At 44.6% G+C, this 20,697-nt stretch overlaps 1 protein-coding gene across 4 annotated transcripts in view; it reads right to left on the bottom strand.

Annotated features, from left to right (window-relative positions):
- The window catches only part of RCBTB1 (RCC1 and BTB domain containing protein 1), a 61,459-nt gene that overhangs the window by 27,007 nt on the left and 13,755 nt on the right, over positions 1-20,697 (bottom strand). The window contains exons 1-3 of one of the 4 annotated variants that reach the window (XM_061607555.1): positions 16,208-16,389; positions 5,908-6,111; positions 3,204-3,354 (exon numbers count right to left, since the gene is read on the bottom strand). In XM_061607555.1, the coding sequence (XP_061463539.1) occupies positions 3,204-3,354; positions 5,908-6,081 (325 nt within the window). In that variant the 5' untranslated portion in view covers positions 6,082-6,111; positions 16,208-16,389. Of the gene's footprint in view, positions 1-3,203; positions 3,355-5,907; positions 6,112-14,853; positions 15,503-15,866; positions 16,116-16,207; positions 16,390-20,697 lie in introns of those variants that run through there. The other 3 variants (XM_061607554.1, XM_061607553.1, XM_061607556.1) reach the window with 3 other exon arrangements.

Raw genomic sequence — 20,697 nt, 5'->3', positions numbered from 1 at the left:
AAGCCTGCCACAGTTGCAGCCACAGGATGCATATTTGGCTCAAGTTGCAGGGCAGAGTTGAAGGGAAATGGCAAAAAGCCACTGTCATCCTTGGAGCTGAAGTTGGGGACAACATTGCTGAAGGAAACATGGCTACCAGGAATGTGAGGAGCAGGGTGCTGGTTGGGCAGGAAAAGATCCATACAGTTGGCCTCTCTCACACGCTTAGAAGAATATTCAGTGCCATGGCATTATACCACAGTGAAGCAGCTACTATCAATATACACATGAGGCTCAGTATGGGCACATTAAGGCCAAAAGGAAGACCCTGCTGTTGATTTTTATCAGGGATGGGGGAAAGGATCTGGCTGCTGGGCTAGATCCTTATATCCCCTATCCCTTGTAGGCCACATTTGACAGGTGGGTGGGACTTCAAAACACCACACAAGGCTTTCAAAGAGCCCTGTGGGATGCTTTGAGGCATCGATCAGCTAGTCATTGGTGCTTTAACGTGCCAAACAGGGCTCTCTGCAAGCCCTTTGAGGATCAGCTGGCTACGGAGTTCTCCATGGGGAGCTCAATAGCGCATCCATTCCCAGTGGCCTTGCTCTAACTGCCAGTCAGTTGTTTGGAGCAAGTCTCCCTTGCCAATGCACAATTGAGAGCACAGTTTTAAGGCTTCCCATTGTACATTGGCAAGGGAATCTCTGCCTGCTCCTCACCAGATATCACATATAGCAACAGGTGTGAGGTGGATGGGTTTGGAGAAAATGGCCTCGTGGGCCAAACTGGGACCTGTCCCAGTCCGAATTAGGGCTGCAGGCTGAAGGTTCCCTACCACGATTTTCATTCTTGTGGATTTACTGTATTGTTGATGCTGTTCTGACATGAATTTGACTTGGACTGTTTTGTAATTTTGATATACGCTATGTTTTGCTAGAGTGACATTTATTCTGATATTTTTTGTTAATTGGGGTTTGTTTCTCTATTTTGGGGTTAAGACACTTTGGAAGGAAAAGCAATAAATTCATTTAAGCAATAAATTAAATGCTCATCACCACCATAACATTTGATAATGGCACATTTTATTAGAACGGAAAGGTATGAGAGAGGCTGTGTGAACTGGCATATACTGAGTGGAAGGAAATGCAGTGAACTCAAGATCAGCAACCAACTAACTGATAAACTCAAAATCTTTCCATTCTTCAGGCTACAGCAGGAATGGGAAACTTATGACCCTCCGGACGCAGCTGGACTCTAAGTCCCACCAGCCCCTGCTTGCATGGCACATGGGAGGGATAGGGTTCACTATCTGATTCCATTCTGTTTTTCAATTTGTCAAATGGGCTAACAGTTCCTATTCCCTATAAACTGTGTTCCACTAGTTATGGCAATTCCTAGTTCTCCCTTTTTCATTATTTTTTCCAAAAAATTACATACTTTTCTCCATTATTCCTTATACTGCTGTATATTTAGATAATGTATATTTAGATAATGTATAAAGCAGCAGCAGCAGATTACAAAAATAATTACATAATTACCGCTTTTCGGTGTTCCGTTAATACGGCACAAGCTCCCCACGCTCCAGCTGATTGCGCCGGAGGAGGGGAAGATAAGCTCTAGCTTGCTACAGCCAATCTTCTCCTCTGGCGCGATCAGACTACCCCGCTCGAACTGATCGCGCCGGAGGAGGGGAAGATCAGCTGTAGCGTGCTACAGCCGATCTTCTCCTCCTTGGGGGCAGTCAGAGTCGCGCACTCCAGCTGATCGCACCGGAGGAAGGGAAGATCGGCCGTAGCGAGCTACAGCCAATCTTCTCCTCTTCTGCCATGATCAGACTCCCGCTCAAGCTGATTGCGCCCGAAGAGGGGAAGATCTGATCTCCTCCTCCTCTGGTGCGATCAGTGAGTTAGGTTCCAGACACTCGCGCTACAGTTGATCCGCTTTCCGGCGGTTTTCGCTTTCTGGCGGGGGTCTGGAACCTAACCTACTGTATGAGTGGGGCCCTACTGTACATAATTTTCGCCGTGGATTTAATAAGAAAAATTACAGTGTCACTAACAGCTGCAAATGCAGGCAGAGTGGGAGCCTGTTCGACAAGGAGAAGAACTTGCGGATTATCTCAGAATTCAATACCAAATCTGATTTTGCAAATCTTCTGCACCATCCCTACAGGGATGATGGGAGCTGTAGTCCAACAAGGTCTAGAGAGAAGAGCTCAGTAAAAATTTACAGCCCATGTTTACCACAAATATTTAGGTGGGCAAACATTTGTAAAGTTATGTCTACACCCCATTGGAAGCAATATAGTTAAGTATACAGTAGTTTCTAAATCACATGAAGTATTAGTTCCCCTCTATTTGGCACTGGTTAGGCCTCATCTTGAGTACTGCGTCCAGTTCTGGACACTGCACTTTAAGGAAGATGCAGACAAGCTGGAACAGGTTCAGAGGAGGGCAACAAGGATGATCAGGGGACTGGAAACAAAGCTCTATAAGGAGAGAACTGGGCATGTTGAGCCTGGAGAAGACTGAGGTTGCCACACAGAGGAGGGCCAGGATCTCTTCTGGATCGTCCCAGAGTGCAGGACACGAAATAATGGGCTCAGGTTACAGGAAGCCAGATTTCGACTGAACATCAGGAAAAACATCCCGTTAGAGCAGTAGGACACTGGCACCAATGACCTAGGGAGGTGGTGGGCTCTCCAGCACTGGGGGCATTCAAGAGGCAGCTGGCCAGCCTCCTGTTGGGTATGCTTTAACTTGGATTCCTGTATCGAGAAAGGAGTTGGACTCAATGGCCCCATAGGCCCCTTCCAACTCTATGATTCTATACTGTCATGCCTGACAAAACACAGTAACACACTATATATACTCTTTCACCCATTCATCAAACCACAGGTATTCTTTGACTGGGTGTACTCAGCATGAGAAGAAAAGATACCTTACTTTGATATGGGAGACTAGATAGGAAAGTGGATGAGTGCATCAACACGCCGTAGATGTTTAGGAGAAAATGCAGCCACCCATTCTCCAAGCACTGATTTGCAACACACAGGGAGGAACTACCTGGTAACAGAATGGAGCTGCAAATGGCGTAATGCCTCACTACAGCCAAGTTTGCCAAGCAAGAGCAAGCCACTATAGGGGCCCATTTCTAATGACCCCTTGCTTAAATTTAGAGAGAGTGCAATTGGTGTTGTTCAAGAGCAAAAGGTCTCCCACCTTCTGTACTAAGTACCACGTGTGGTCCACTTCCATAACTGAGACTGCAAATCCTCTTTCCACATAAAGTTTCAAGTTTCTTTGGTACAATGGTACTCTGGTTATCTCCAGTTCCCAAACAATTACTACAGTTTAGTCCCAATACAAATACCTGGAAAGAGAGATCAATCAGACCACATTTTAATATTTATATATAGCAAGTCTTCAAAACAGAAGTCAAACAGGGTAAATATATCATTTTTTAAACTTGATGTGATTTTTATTTTATACATTTCAGTTATAGTGTCTTTGTAAAGGTAGTGTGGTTTATGGTGTAATCTAAATGTAACAAACGGAACATGTTAAAAGCTATACAATCTAGATTCACAATTCAAGGCTGGATGACCAAAAGCTGGCAAACTGCTTTGTTAGAAAAACTGGCTGAGCACATTGACAGGAACATTAAGCCATGATTGTTTTTCGGAAGTGTATTCTAGACTTTCCCCCTCCCTGAGCGTTATGGAAGAATTTGGCAACTGGAATCTCTTCTTTTTCAGGACCCCATTTAAAGAGCAAATGATTTATTTTCCCCCTGTGACGAGGAAACAAACAAATCTTGCTTTCTTGCTTGCTAATATTGTACAAAAAGGCAATATTTGTATGAATGCAATACATCCAGTTGTGGGTTTCTAGTCTTGTCACTTTGTTGTTGTTATGTGCCTTCAAGTCGCTTATAACTTATGGCAACCCTATGAATCAGCGACCTCCAACACTCTGGCCAAAACCTTGGATGTGTCTGTACTGTCACATATGTGATTGGGGGTGGGATGACATCTGCCCCTTGAGGCTGACTTGGCTCTCCCCCAGCTCCCAGGACACATTGGCCCAGTGTGCTGCAGCTATGCAGTGCAACAGGGTGGCAGCAACCCCCACCTGCTGTGGAAATATGAGGATCTTATAGGGGTAGAAAGTGAATGTGATATCACCCTCCTTCCCACTGCACTAGCTTGAGGAAGGACATGATAGTCTCTCCTCAGTTCGGCTTTTAGCAAGAGACAGCATGCACACAACCAAAGTCTCTCTCAGACATAGTTATTTCCACCTCCTGTACCACAAAACACCACACACACACTTGCCAGTGCTAGGTCCTGTTAGATGTAGCTTCTCCTCCACGACTCTTCCCCTCACATACCGTCTTGAGGAAAAAGGGGGAATAGGACCAAGTAGCCACTCAATCTGAACACACGCAGCAACAGCAAGTATGAAGTTGCTGTGATAAGCAAGGAAGGCAGGAAGCCTCTGAGGGGCAGCCACCCTGAGTGGAAGCAGCAGTGGCTATCAGAGCTGTTGGCTGACACACACATACACCACTGAAGGCAAGACAGGGCCCAGACATCTGCCCCAAAGTCCGTGATTAGTGGAGCCAACAAGAGAGGAAAAAGGAGTGCCCACCCATTTTGGGCTCTGGTCTGCCCACAACTGGCATGTGGCCCCCAGCAGATCCCTCCTGAGGAAATGAGGCCCTCGAGAGGAAAAACACGGTGAATTTCTTTTAATTTCACATTGTCTCAAAACTAGTAGTATACATCACCATAGTCAACAAGTAACAAACCTATGTCATTCATCCCCCACCCCACTCATTCAAAACACAGAACGTGGTATATTTGATATTTGTTCAGCATATCCCAATTTCCTCTAAAAATGGTTGGCAACTGGAGGCAGTTGTTACAAGCTGAGTCCAAACTTCTTGTTCCAGTTTATCAACCATCACTAGGTCCCATACTTTAGTGGAGAGCAGGGTTCAATACCCTTCCATTTCCACACACCGTAATACATTAAAGCATCACTTCTGCATGCAAGAAGGGGGGGTGCATACAAGATGTGAGCATGTGTTAGCAGGAGGGGAAGAGAAAAACACAACCCAAAGTTTCATGGAACTGAGAGAGCAGCCATCGCCGTCCTGCTGCAATCCATTCATGGCTAAACTACACCATGTGTTAGCAGCCATGACAGGTTTGGTTTTTTTATACCCTAGTTGATGTGGGGGAATAATATCCATCAGGACCGCAGCGCATAGAGATTCTCCCCATCCAGCATCAAGATATTGTGCTTGGGGGACGATTTTCATCGAGATCACAGCAGGGGAAGGATGGGTTAAACATCTTCTTTCTCTATGCTGCAGTCCTGATATGAAGCACACACAAACCTGGATTTTTTTTCTTTTTACCAACCATGTGATCAATGTAACATCTAGTTTGATCCCAAGTGACCCTGTGACAGTGACAATCACTAGAACATGATTCTGGGTGGCAGATGAATTCTCCAGGGTAGGCAAGTGGAATGGGGGAGGGGTAGAGAAAAGAGGTAGGCTACCTTCCTCTGCTCCACTCCACTTACTTCAATTTAATCAGAGATCTTCATTTTTCTTATTATTTAAAATACAGTTGAGACCATTTAATCTCAGACTTGGTTTTAAAGAATTATTTTGATGTAGCTTATGACAACTAGTACAGCGTTTTTGAGATCTGCTTCCTCAACCTAAGTGCATGTGTCAATGCACACCATTTGAGATAATATGCAACTTTATTAAAGCCTTAAATTTGGTACGCTCGGATTAAAAACCAAACAGCATTTTTAAATCACCTGAGTTATTTTTGGTTTATGCACTGAATATGCAAACATATTTTTTAGTTAAGCCATTTAAACCAGGCAACCCAAATTTTACCTCATCATTATGGGTGATGTATATAGCCTCATTAGCAGATGTTCCAAAAACACATGCTTTTCGGATAGTTGCTACTTCTTGAGGTGAAAGCAATGTAAATATTGGCCACTTTCCCACATCCATCATGACGCTCCAATTGTTTGTACCAGACTTGCAATTAGGTTGGCATTTCATCTGCCATTTAAAACATACTCATTGAGTCACCTGAAATAGAAGAAAAGATGTTTAGAACTGGATTTTCAGATATGAAGAATCTATCTCTATATTATGGTGTAGGTACATTACAAAAGAGGTGGACAACCTTTTTGGACCAGAGAACACATTTCAAATTTTGAAAGAGTGCTAGGGCACCAGTCACAAAATGGCAGCCTTGGGGGCATGGCATAACACAAAATTAGGGATTGTGCCAAATATTGATAATCCTTGACAAGTTCAATGTCCTCATTGTCAACTGTAAAGTTGCATAAATCTTCTGTTGTCATTACTTTAGTCTTTTTGACGTTCAGTTGTAGTCCTGCTTTTGTGATTTCCTCTTTAACTTTCATCAGCATTCGTTTCAAATCATTACTGGTTTCTCCTAAGAGTATAGTATCGTCTGCATATCTTAAATTATTGATATTTCTCCCTCCAATTGTCACACCTCCATCTTGGTCCAATCCTGCTTTCTGTATGATATGTTCTGCGTATAGATTAAACAAATAGGGTGATAAAATACACCCCTGTCTCACACCCTTTCCGATGGGGAATCAGTCGGTTTCTCCATAATTTGTCCTTACAGTAGCCTCTTGTGCAGAGTATAGGTTGCACATCAGGACAATCAGATGCTGTGGCACCCCCATTTCTTTTAAAGCATTCCATAGTTTTTCATGATCTACATACTCAAAGGCTTTGCTGTTATCTATAATGCACAGGGTGATTTTCTTCTAAAATTCCTTGCTCCATTCCATTATCCAACGTATGTTTGCGATATGATCTCTGGTACCTCTTTCATTTCTGAATCCAGCTTTGACGTCTGGCATTTCTTGCTCCATATATGGCAAGAGCCTTTGTTGTAGAATCTTGAGCATTCCTTTACTTGCATGGGATATTAAGGCAATAGTTCGATAATTACTGCATTCCCTGGGATCCCCTTTCTTTGGAATTGGGATGTATATGGAACGCTTCCAGTCTGTCGACCATTGTTTAGTTTTCCATATTTCTTGACAGATTTTAGTCAAAATTTGGACTGATTCAGTCTCAGTAGCTTGTAGCAACTCTATTGGTATGCCATCTATTCCTGGTGATTTGTTTCTTCCAAGTATTTTAAGAGCAGCTTTCACCTCGCATTCTAAAACTTCTGGTTCTTCATCATATGGTTCCTCTGTAAATGAATCTGTCATCCTGGCATCTCTTTTATAGAGTTCTTCAGTGTATTGCTTCCATCTTCCTTTTATTTCATCTCGGTCAGTCAGTGTGTTCCCCTGTTGATTATTCAACATCCCTACTCTTGGTTTAAATTTCCCTTTCGTTTCTGTAATCTTTTGGAACAGGGCTCTTGTTCTTTCCATTTTGTTGTCCTCTTCTATTTCTATACAGTAACTATTGTAATAGTTCTCTTTGTCCCTACGTACTAGTCGCTGTATTGTTGCATTTAGGGTTCTGACTGTGTTTCTATCTCCTTTTGCTTTTGCTTTCCTTCTCTCTTTAACAATTTGAAGAGTTTCTTCAGTCATCCATTGGGGTCTTTCTCTCTTTTTAACTAGAGGTATTATCTTTTTGCATTCTTCTCTGATAACGTCTCTGACTTCATTCCATAGTTCTTCTGGTTCTCTGTCAACTAAGTTTAAAGCCTCAAATCTGTTCCTTATTTGCTCTTTATATTCTTCTGGGATGTTATTTAAATTGTATTTTGGTGTTATGATTGCTTTGTTGGTCTTCTTTAGCTTTACTCTGATTTTCAATACGACCAGTTCATGATCTGTACCGGAGTCTGCTCCTGGTCTTGTTTTTGCAGAAAGTATGGAACTTCTCCATCTTCTGCTACCAATTATATAATCAATTTAATTCTTATATTGACCATTTGGTGATGTCCACATGTATAGTCGTCTTTTCGGTTGTTCAAAAAATGTGTTCGCAAGAAACAAATTATTGGCTTCACAGAATTCAATAAGTCTTTCTCCTGCTTTGTTTCTGTCTCCTAGGCCCCGTTTCCCCACAATTCCTAATTCTTCTCTGTTCCCTACTTTTGCATTCCAGTCCCCCATGATTATCAGCACATCTTGTTTTGGTGTGTGATCAATTTCTTCCTGAGGGTAGACCTCTCTCCTCAGCTGGTTGTGCAGGAGGTAGATTTTGTATTTTAGTCTGATGTGGAGCTAGGAGCGGAAAAGACACAGAGAGGCTTGCCTTGCTTTCTGTGAGGAATCCAACTTTGGGAAGACTCCCCTCGAAACCTAATGGGGAAGCAAGATCTGTTGGAGTGTTAATGCTAAGAACCATTCCATCTTATGCTCAAGTTGTTTACTGTATATGTGCAAATAAACCATGTATCATAAAGATACCACAGTCTCCAGTCAGCTTCATTCCCAGGAAACCGAACCTGGGTAAACACTGGAAGCCCTGGAAATCTCGCACTACTCAGAGACTGGCCTTACACACAGATAAAAACTGCACTTCAAGGGGAAATCCCGTTTCAACCTTTTTTTTATGAAGTTGACCTGATATTTGACCAGCCTTACAGCACTCACCATGTAGAGATGACTTCATAAGGTTGAGGCATGTTATTTTGGTTTTATAAAGATTTGTATGGTCATCCTTTATAATGGTACAACACGGTTTGATGCCATTACTTTAACATTACAGGTGCTAAAGTACAGGGAAATTTGTTTCAACAATTCCATTACACAAACCCTCACTTGCAGTCTGAAGAATTAGAACCCAGACCCAGGTTTGATATCTCAGTAAGAAATAGGCTGCACACAAAACAGCCAAAGCGGATTCAAGAGAAAGAAAAAGGGTTAATGGGGACACTAGGCTAGAAATATGTTGTACAAGGCAGTGAGTGTGTTATGTGAAAGGAGACTAAGAGGAGGATAAAAGCAAGGGTCATAGTGCACATATGGCAAGGAGGATCTTCAGCCTCCTAAACCCAGACTCTAAACACTGGCCTAAAACGGGTCTCAAATTATTTCAGGGATGAGGAACCTCAGGCCCTGAGTTCAAATGTAGCCCTGCAGACCTCTCTGTCTGGCCCTTAAGACTCTCTCCAGACCACCCCCTCCACAGCCACATTCCTTACTGGCCCTGCCTTGCACCCTCCTTGAATGTTTTTGGCTGACTGAAATGTGTCCTTAAACTCTGACAATGCTTCTTGCTTGCCGGGATAGAGGACAGCAAGGGGTGCAAAAGTGTGTGCAGAAACTAGCCGACTATTCAATGGGAACATCCACATTTGTTGCTATGCCCACTTTTGCCTCTGCCCCCCCCCCAGAAGGGAATGCAGCCCTCAGACCAAAAAAGTCTTGGCTTATTTGGAATAGTCCAAAATCCTTTTCTTTCCACATAAGAAAAAGGCAAGAGATTTGAATTGTAAGAGAAACAGAGCCGTATATTCCAGGAAACCAAAGCATTTGTTTACACAAAACATGAAGTGCTGGAAGCATCTCACTAGAATCACAGTTCAAAGGTTCATTGGAAGTCACATAGTCCAACCCCCTGCTCAGTGCACAATTGCAACTACAACATCCCTGACAGATGGCCGTACAGCCTCTGCGTAAATGCCTCCAGTGAAGGAGAGCCCACTGCCTCCCCATAGAGTCTGTTCCACTGTTGAACAGCTCTTACCACTAGCTGAAATCTCCTTCCCTGAAGTTTCCACCTATTAGTTCTTGATCTGCCCTCTGCAGCAAGGGAGAACAAGTCTGTTCCAAGTTCTACAGGCAGCTTTTCAGATATTTAAAGGCCTTAATCTTCGCTTCTCTGGGCTAAGTATTCCCAGCTCTTTCAATGTTCCTCATAGGCCTTGGTTTCCAGATAGCTCTCCATCCTGGTCAGACCCCATTCTCTCTGGACACAACCAATTTTTGCTTCTATTTCAAATACAGAACGTGTAAAGTAGTTTTGCTTTAAAAAAAAAATAGTTTAAATGATTATTTTATGAGAGAGGAAGGTTACGCAACTGAATTTGCAGGCAAGCTGAAAAAGGTTACCATCCCACCTGAATATATGCACATATCATACTGGTGCTTGACCAGTGAAACTGTCAAGCAATTGTCAGAAAAGCTGTTTGAATAGTTATACCATTATACTCAGTAGCAAGCACAGAGTTTATAATTTACAAGCATATGTAATTTCTAGCACCTTCATTACTGCCACACAAAAACAACTCCTAGTTAACCTTGCTTGAATCCAAACTCTACCTTCCATTTGAGTGAGTGCTTCTGTTCTGCAGCTGTAGATTTAGAAATTAGTAATTTCTTGATAATCAGCAACTAACATTACTCTGGAATGCACGCAGTACTAGCTCAGTTCCAACTCAATTTAATTTTTAAGTCAGGAGTCCTGCAAATCTAAGCATGTCATGCATTTTATTGCTATGTTTTTATAGTGTGTGTTTTATTTGTTTTGTTTTAACATTGTGTAAGTTTCTTGAGGACCTTTGGGTATCAAGCAACTAAGAAATCTAATAAATAATAATAATTCTAAGGATTTAAAAAAATCTGTTTATCATTCACCCTGTGACCAATATCAATATGTTCTGACGTACTATAAAAAGGGGGGAGACAGAATGCTTAAGGCAGAAAGAGCGCAGCATGCAAAAATGGTCAGTTCCTCAGAATGTTCACATTTCAGCAATACAAACAGAATGAAAAACAAACATTAAGCTTATCAGCATATTAACTGCTAAGTTCCTTTGATTCCCTTCTTGCTACAGCGATGCCTAGGTCTTAAGTATCACGTGACTACTTGAAGGGAACTGTGAGGCACCCATGACAGGAGTGAGTGAAATTAAGATATGACCTGAAGACAGCCACCTTACTGAAGCTAAGCAGCTCTGTGTCTGGTCAGTGTTTGGATGCGAGATCTCTTGGGAACCACTTGTATGTCACCTGGAGTTCTGTGTTGGCAGAAATATGATATATAAAGGTAAAGGTGTCCCCGCACTTATACTGTGAGTCGTTTCCGACTCTTAGGGTGACGTCTTGCGACGTTTACTAGGCAGACTGTATATATGGGGTAGGATTGCCAGTTCCTTCCCCGGCCTTTCTTTACCCCCCAGCATATGCCGGGTACTCATTTTACCCACCACGGATGGATGGAAGGCTGAGTGGACCTCGACCCCTTTTACCGGAGATTCGACTTCCTCCTTCCGTTGGAATCGAACTCCGGCCGTGAGCAGAGCTTTCGGCTGCGTTACCGCCACTTACCACTCTGCGCCACGGAGGGCATTAATATGGTATATAAATGTAAGAAAATAAGTAATGGTTCCAGAAAGTCATGCTTCCTTTCAATTCAAACGTTTTTCTTCAAGCAGTTTATAAGCTTGTTTACACATACGATTTTCATTTAGAAAATTCTGCCTCAAGCACTAATTGCACATTGTGCGCAAACATTTACAAGAGCCAGCAGGGCTCTTTGTTTTAAAGAAAAGCAGCTTCAGAACAGGATACAGCAGTTAAACCTTTTCCTGCCCAGTCCAAGAGCCAAACACTTGAGAACATATATATGTAAGTATATTAACAAAGCCCTACTTGCCTTTTTTACTTAGGGATCACTCATTCATGGATTTCTCAGATGCCTTTTCTTTCTACTTTGGCAATAAACCAGAAATTCAAAGATATGCAGCCATTATAAGGAGGAAAGTACAGCAACACAGCCTGGCAGACTAGCAGCACTAGGTCTCTTGTGTGGGTAGCATCATCCTCTACACAGAACAGAATACTGAGAATTTGCAGTAAAACAGACAGTTACAGTTTGACACTTGTCCATGAATATGAACCTCAAGTTTACTTATTTAATTGACCACCATGTAAAAGCACCCCTGATTGGACAATCCAGAAAGTAATTGATGAAGCAATTTCCTCCTGTAGGATGCACACCTTAACATTGTGAGGGGGGCTGAGAGTGTCAAAGAAGCTGAGAGCAATGCCGTCAGGAGTCTAGACCAAGAGGCTAGACTCCTAGCAGGGGCACCCAAGGCAGAATGGTCAAAGCTGAGACACCAGACAAAGATGCATTCAAACTCAGAGGAAGGGAATGGTAAACAACCTCTGAATACCTCTTACCACTAAAACCCTATAAACAGAGTATCCAAAATGCAACACGAGATAGTGCTGGAAGATGAGACCCCCAGGTCAGAAGGCTACTGAGCTACTGGGGAAGAACAGAGGACAAGTACAAGTAGCGCTGTGACTAATGATGGCGCTGAATGGAAGCCCACAGGCTGATGTGCACAGATGCAAAAGGAGAGTCCAGAGTTGTACGACGCACACAATAGGAACATGGAATGTGAGAAGCAGGAACCAGGGAAAGTTAGAAATTGTCAAGCAAAAAATGGAATGCATCAACATTACAATACTTGGCGTGAGCAAATTAAAATGGATGGGAATGGGAAATTTTCAATCAGACAACTACAAAATATTTTATGCAGGAAATGAGAAATTAAGAAGAAACAGGGTTGCTTTAATAGTGAGAAGTAATGTAGCAAAAGCAATTAAGGGTTGTAACGCAAGGCCTGAGCGACTGATATGAATGAGATTAAACAGGAAACCTATTAACATAACCTTCATCCAAGTCTACACTTCGAGGGCAAACACAGAAGAAGAGGAAATGGACAGATTTTACCCAGAAGTACAGGAAGAAATTGATCACACACCAAAACAAGGCATTTTAATTTTTTGTTAATGATTGTAATGTTTGTAATTTGATTTTAGCCTTTGCTGTTTTTAGATTGTGAAATTTGATTGTGATGTTTTTATACTATATAGTATTTTATTGTATTGATGTTCACTGCCCAGAGAGCTATTGCTAGTCGGGCGGTATATAAGTTTTAAAAATAAATAAATAAATAAGATGTGCTGATAATCATGGGGGACTGGAATCCAAAAGTAGGCAGCAGAGAAGAACTAGGAATTGTGGGGAAATGAGGCTTAAGAGATAGAAATGAAGCAGGAAAAAGACTTATTTAATTCTGTTCAATAATTTGTTTCTTGCGAACACATTTTCTGAGCAACTGAAAAGTTGACTATATGTGAAATATATAGGAATCAAATTGTTTATATAATTTGAAGCAGAAGATGGAGAAGTTTCATACTTTCTGCAAAAACAAGACCAAGAGCAGACTGCGATCCAAATCATGAACTGGTAATATTGAAAATCAGAGTAAAGGTAAAGAAAGCAATCATAATGCCAAAATACAATAAGGAACAGATTTGAGTCTTTAAACTTAGTTTATAGAGAACCAGAAGAACTATGGATTGAAGTCAGAGACATTATCAGGGAAGAATGCAAAAAGACAAAACCTCTAGTTAAAAAGAGAGAAAGACCTCAATGGATGACTGAAGAAACTCGTAAAATGGTTAAAGAAAGAAGGAAACAAAAGCAAAGCCTTTGTGTAGATCATGAAAAACTATGGGATGCTTGAAAAGAAATGGGGGTGCCACAGCATCTGATTGTCCCGGTGCGGAACCTATACTCTAGACTAAGGACAGAATATGGAGAAACTGATTGGTTCTCCATCGGAAAGGGTGTGAGGCAGAGGTGTATTTTATCACCCTATTTATTTAATCTACATGCAGAACATTTCATACAGAAAGTGGGATTGGATCAAGATGAATTGGAGGGAGAAATAGCAATAATTTATGATATGCAGACGATACCATACAACTAGCAGAAACTAGTAATGATACCATACAACTAGCAGAAACAAATGCTGATGAAAGTTAAAGAGGAAAGCACAAAAGCAGGACTGCAGCTGAAAGTCAAGAAGACTCAAGACGACTCAAGTAATGACAATAGAAGATTTATGTAACCTTAAAGTTGACAATGAGGACATTGAGCTTGTCAAGGATTATCAATACCTCGGCACAGTCATTAACCAAAATGGAGACAATAGTCAAGAAATCAGAAGAAGACTAGGACTGGGGAGGGCAGCTATGAGAGAACTGGAAAAGGTCCTCAAATGCAAAGATGTATCACTGAACACTAAAGTCAGGATCGTTCAGACCATGGTATTCCTGATCTCTACGTGTGGATGTGAAAGTTGGACAGTGAAAAAAGGTGATAAGAGAAAAACCCACTCCTTTGAAATGTGGTGTTGGAGGAGCTTTGTACATGCCATGGACTGTGAAAAAGACAAATAATTGGGTGTTAGAAGAAATTAAACCAGAACTGTCACTAGAAGCTAAAATGATAAAACTGAGGTTATCATACTTTGGACACATGATGAGAAGACATGATTCACTAGAAAAGACAATAATGCTGGGGAAAACAGAAGGGAGTAGAAAAAGAGGAAGACCAAACAAGAGTTGGATTGACTCCATAAAGGAAGCCACAGACTTGAACTTACAAGGGTGGTTTATAACAGATGCTATAGGAGGTCCCCGACTCATACAGTGAATCGCCATAAGTCCTAATGGACTTGAAGGCACATAACAATTAATGAAATGTACAGCACAGAGAAGGTAATCCACAAATCCTAAAGATCTCTTCCTCGTCTCATTTTTTCTCCCGTGTGAAACCTCTGTGTGTTTTAACCGAACTAACCCTGAACAAAACCTCCCGATGTTGCCACACAGGGAGAAAGGAAGCCACTGAGTCACCAGAGTTGGGGGGAGGAGGGGGAAAGCGCTGGTCTGTCACACCACGCACTCCTAACCAGTCGCAGAAATGGATCCGGGCACAGGACTGGGGCGTGCGTGAGAAAGGGCAGCCTAGCAGGCTCAGCGGAGGACAGCTTGGCATACAAACCTGTCATACGGCCACATCCTGCGGGGCGGGTGCGTGCCTGTTACTTCTCTTGCAGCAGCAGCCGGACGTTTTGCTCCCGCCGGATCGAACCGATCACGAAGCCGAGAGCCAACCGGGAGAGCGGAAAGCAACGCTGCGGGCACACATGCGCAGCTGACAAACCGCGCGGCCTGCCACTATTCCGCTGCGTCACGTGAGGCGTCCGCCCGCATCCCCGTCTCTGATCGGCTCTATATTACATCCATAGAAATAAGCAGAGCTTGGAAAAGTTACTTTTTTTTAACTACAACTCCCATCAGCCTCAGCCAGCATGGCCACTGGATTGGGCTGATGGGAGTTGTAGTTCACAAAGTAACTTTTCCAAGCTCTGGAAATAAGAAGTCTGGAGAAACACGCTCCGCTATCTGGAGCTTCTCGGTTCCTTTCACCCCTTCCTTGTCTGAGAAAAAGTAAAGACGACTCTTGTCCGGGAGGGGGAGGCGAGGCGGGGACAGACGCTGTCCAATCACAGACACCGTTACAATGTTGGGGTCAGCCTCCAGGAGCGGCGCCCAGGACGTGCTTTCCCTTCGCAGCCGAGCGGCAGCCGCGAGTGGTCGCCCCCGGCTGCGGAGTCAGACCCCTGCGGGGCACAATCCAAGGGCGCGCGCGCGCACACCCACACCCCGGGGCTCAGCGCCGCTGGGCTTGATAAGGGCGCAGATGGTGGAGGGCGGGCATCGGGACGTGGCCGGAGACGGAGCCTTGGTAGAGACTATGGCGGCAGCCCCGCAGGGAACCCGCTGCACAGCCCAAGAAGGGGAGAGCGAGGCGGAGCAGGGAGGCGCTCCTTGCCAGAGGAGCTAAAGGGGAGGCGGAGCCCGGGAGGGGTGCAAGCAGGAGGGCTCGCCCGCTTTCCCGGGCTCGGCCCGTCCCAAGGGAAGAGCCAAGAGGAAAGCCAACTCTGGGCGAAGAGACGGCGAGGCCGGCGGGCGGAGGGGAAGAGACGCTGCAGAGGACAACGGGCGCCTTACCTTCCAGCCCGCCCCGGCAGCGAGAGCGCGCGCTGAAAGTGGACGCGAGGCGGTGCTTCGTCTACGGAAGGCGCGCGGCGGGGCGCCCGGGAGGGAAGGCGCCTGTCCCTGCCCGGCGGAGCCTGTGGGGGAGGAACGGGGGAGTGGCCGCCGCGACTGCCGCTCGCAGATGATCGCTGCTCCCTGGGAGGACGGGAACTGCACCACCCTCAGACCGCAAAGGGGGCTGGAAAAGCCCCGCAAGGGCACCGGCGAGTGGTGGTCCCCGAGGAAGCGTCTCGCACTGTAACTTGTAACGGGTGGCTTGTGCTTGCTTTGGAATAAGGAGCCGTGGCGATTACCTGCTGTGATGGGCCCTGGCGCCTGGCCCGCTCCATCACACGTGCATGTTGCCCGTGACTTCTCTGTAGAAACGCATTCCCTCTTTTGCTGGCTCGAGTGCCTCTCCACCTCGCTTCCGAAAACGGGAGCGCACCACCCCTTTTCACCATAAAACCTGGTGGGAGCAGCTCCACGGCGTTTTGTTAAAAATACACTTCAAAGAGATTTTGCAACTGATTGGCAGATCAAGCCGTTGTCCCTCCAAGGTGTGGCTAATGGAAACACGTAGATCTGGCGACTAGTGGGGTTACTGCCCAGTTCTCCCATACGCGGTAAGGGGCGGGAGCAGCTTGTCTAGGGGCCGGGGCGATGCTTCCTCTCTTATTTTCCTCATCTCTCCTGGACTCCTTACGCTTCATGCATGAAAACCACATCTTCTAAAAAAGACAGAAGCTTAACAATGAGGCCATCAATATCCACCGAGATTGCAGTACTGCAAGGGTCACTAGCCTTTTCGGACCAGGCAGCATACTTCAAATGGAGAACCACAAAATGGCTGACTTTGGGGCATGGCAAAACACAAAATTAGAGAATAGTCATGCTGAAGCTTTTCCCCATAATTGTATTTCTATACTAGAAAGGTTTTGACCTGTTCAATTTCTGCTTGCCATACAGCTGTTGAAGGCACAAGAACCTCATTTTCCCCCAACCATAAACCAAAGCCTAGGATCCCATCCTGTAGACACTTAGCTGGAAGTAAGTTCCATTAAACACAAAGAAACTTACTTCTGAGTAGACATATATACCATTGTGCTGTAAGTTAACTGTACAGTGTATTTTTAATGAGGCCCTGGTCTTTAGCACCTACCTAAGCCTCTTGGCAAAATCTTCACATTTGCCTTTTGAGGGGAGGGAGATTCTTTAACGTTGTGGTATTGTGTAGTAGTGTTTGCAGAAAATAACTTCTAGGTACTACCTGATCCAGGGATAACCGTATCCCACTGGTTTTCTCCATTCCACCAGGTTTCTGTTATGCTCACTATATCCATGCTGTCCCCTAAGACCATGCACGCCAGTTCTCCAGAAGCATCTAGCATTAACATGTTGTTGTTATGTGCCTTCAAGTGTTTCTCTTCAAGCATCTGGTACTTTTGCCTTGCTGAATTGCTATCCTGTCCCCCTGCATTCACGATGCCTACTTCTAAGCCTACCCCATTTAAATTTTCATCATTTTTTTTGTCTTTATCCCATGGGGAGATCTATTCCGAACCAGACCAGCCTCAGCTCCTGTCAGCTTTTTCCCCTCTATCAGTTTAAAAGCTGCTCTGCCACCTTCCTGATTTCAAGTGCCAGCAGTCTGGTTCCATTCTGGTTCAAGTGCAGCCATTCCTTTTCGTACAGGCCCAGCTTGTCCCAAAATGTTCCCAGTGCCTAACAAATCCAAACTCCTCTTCCGAACAACATCCACACATTGAGGCTACAAAGCTGCACCTGGCTGGCTGGCCCTGCACGTGGAACCGGTACCATTTCAGAGAAAGCCATCTGGGAGGTCCTGGCTTTTAGCATCCTACCTAGCAACATAAATTTTGCTTCCAGGACCTCACAGCTGCATTTCCCCATGTCATTGGGGCCAACATGCACCACGACCATTGACTCCTTCCCAACACTGTCATTAGAGCAGGGATTCTTAACCTGTGGTCCACAGATCTCAGGGGGTCCATGAATCGGATGCAATCACCTCCAATTTCCAATGCAATAAATTGTATTTATTTATTTATTGGGGTCCATAGCTTTCATCAGATTCTCAAAAAGGTCTAGGACCCAAAAAGATTAAGAACCACAGGGACTGCTAAAACAGGGACAGGCAACCTTTCAGCCCAAGTACTGCGTTCACCTGTAGTCTGCCATCACCTGTAGTCTGTCACATAACAGCAGTGAGTTTGGCCAAAGTGGGTGGAGCCATCCCAAACTCTCTAACGTGTACACCCCCATCCACACACATAATCACAGATACGCACACAATCCGCTCTCCTGAGTTGATCCAGGCAGATCCCATCCCACTCTTCCAATCAGTCTGATGAACAGAGTTGTGGTGGTTTTCATAATGGTGCTGGGTGGGTTTAAATCTCACTACCCAGCCCAGCACCACATGAGTCTGAGAATCACCCCTCTCCACTTGTGTCTACAGACTTGTTCGTTTTTCCACTGAAAAACTGGTTGGGGCTGGTGGGCCATTAGGGAAGGCTTGATGTGCTGGATGAGATCCATGGGCTGGCAGTTCCCTACCCTGTGCTAAAGGCTCAGAACCAGTGGGGTGCTCATCCATGCATGTCTAGTCGGTGTAGTGGCACACTGTGGCTCTGTAAACTGGCAATACAAACAGCAGCATTCATCATGTATGTGTAATAAAATACATAACAAATGTATAACAACGCATAATAAATTTATAATAAAAACTAACTTTAATCACACAGATACAATGTTTTTTCAGAAGCTTGGGTTTACTATCTTGCCTTATAGGCAATCCTCCAACAGCTAGTACAGAATATCTAATTTTGAATAACCAATGTCCTCTTAACAACTTTATTTTTTATCTATTTATTAGATTTATATCCCGCCCTTCTTCCCAGTAGAAGTCCAGGGCGGCAAACAAAAGCACTAAACATACTTTAAAACATCATAAAAATAGACTTTAAAATACATTAAAACAAAACATCTTTAAAAACGTTTTTTAAAAGCTTTAAAAACATTAAAAAGCAATTCCAACACAGACTGGGAGAAGGACTCTAAGGCTGAAAGAGGAAGGTCTTCAGTAGGCGCCAAAAAGATAACAGAGATGGTGCCTGTCTAATATTTAAGGGGAGGGAATTCCAAAGGATTGGTGCCACTACACTAAAGCTCCATTTCCTATGATGTGCGGAACAGACCTCCTGATAAGATGGTACCTGCAGAGCATAGTGATTGACTGGGTATATAAGGCATAAGACAGTCTTTCAGGTATCCTGGTCCCAAGCTGTATAGGGCTTTATACACCAAAACTAGAACCTTGAACTTAGCCCGGTAGCTAATACGTAGCCAGTGCAATTCTTTCAGCAGTGGGGTGACATGTTGGAGATACCCTGCCCCAGTGAGCAGTCGCGCTGCCACATTTTGCACCAGCTGCAGCTTCTGAACCAACCTCAAGGGCAGCCCCATGTACAACACATTACAGTAATCCAATCTGGAGATTACCAGTGCATTGACAATGGTGGTCAGACTATCCCGGTCCAGAAATGGCCGCAGCTGTCTTACCAGCCAAGCCTGGTAAAGGGCACTACTAGCCACTGAGGTCACCTGGGCTGCACTACCCCTGTCATTCTGCTGATAAAGGTCATCCGTCAGGGTGACCAAGGCCGATTCAGTCCCATAACCAGGCTTGAACCCAGACTGGAATGGATCAAGATAATCTCTTTCATCCAAGAGTACTTGCAATCGCTGTGCCACAACCCTCTCAATTACCTTCCCTAAAAAGTGATATTTGCGACCAGGTGCTAGGTGTCACAAACTAGTGGGTCCAGGGTGGGTTTTTTTGGGAGCGGTCACATCACCGCCTCTTTAAGGGAGGCTGGGACCACTCCCTCCTGCATTGACCACACCTTGGATCCACTCTGTCAAACCCCCTTGGCAAGCTTTAATAAGCCAAGAAGGGCAAGGGCCGAGAGGACACGTTGCTGGCCGCATCATCGCAAGCACCTTGTCCACGTCATCAGGCTACATCAACTGAAACTGATCCCAAGAAGTTGCAGCAGAAATTGCACTGGCCACCTCACTGGGGACTACAGTAGATGTGGATGGGGCAACAAGATTGCTACGGAGGCGAGCAACTTTACCCTTGAAGTGCCTTGAAAACAATTCACAGTGGACCTTCAAAGGGTATAAAACTCCATTTTCTGGAGTTGCTGTCAACAGACCCCTGACAATATGAAAAGGTTCCACAGGATGGCTACTTGAAAACGCGGTGGAAGTAGAGAAGTGGGCCTTCTTTACTGTCCTCACAGCCATACAGCAGCCATGGTTATGATGTTTTACTTGTGCCCAATCGGCCTCACAGCACATCTTTCACCAATAAAGGTCTGGTGTGGATGTGGCCAGGAACATCTTTGGTTTAAATTTGGGTGGGGCTACATGTGTCTGCTGTAGAATAAAAAGGTGGGGGAAACCCTGAAAAAGAATGATACTGTTCACAATGTTTTCCTTTTGGAAAGGAGAGGGGCTTCCCCTCTGCTCAGTGCCCACCCACCCAATCTCCTCCCCTCCCCCAGGTCAGTTTCACCTATCCTAAGGATGACTGCAGAGGAGTAAATCCCACTCAACTCAATAAGCATGCAAATGATCAAACCTGCCCTCCCTTCTATCCCCTCCCTCCTGCCCCACCCCCTACTTACCCCTCCTTCCTTCCCCCCCTCTCCTTCCCCTTCCCTCCCTCCCTCCCACATGGTCAGTTTCACCTTCCTTAAGCACCATTGCATGG

The sequence above is a fragment of the Rhineura floridana genome, chromosome 2 (assembly GCF_030035675.1).
Source record: "Rhineura floridana isolate rRhiFlo1 chromosome 2, rRhiFlo1.hap2, whole genome shotgun sequence".
Taxonomy (NCBI): domain Eukaryota; kingdom Metazoa; phylum Chordata; class Lepidosauria; order Squamata; family Rhineuridae; genus Rhineura; species Rhineura floridana.
This window is presented reverse-complemented; position numbering and strand designations above follow the sequence as displayed.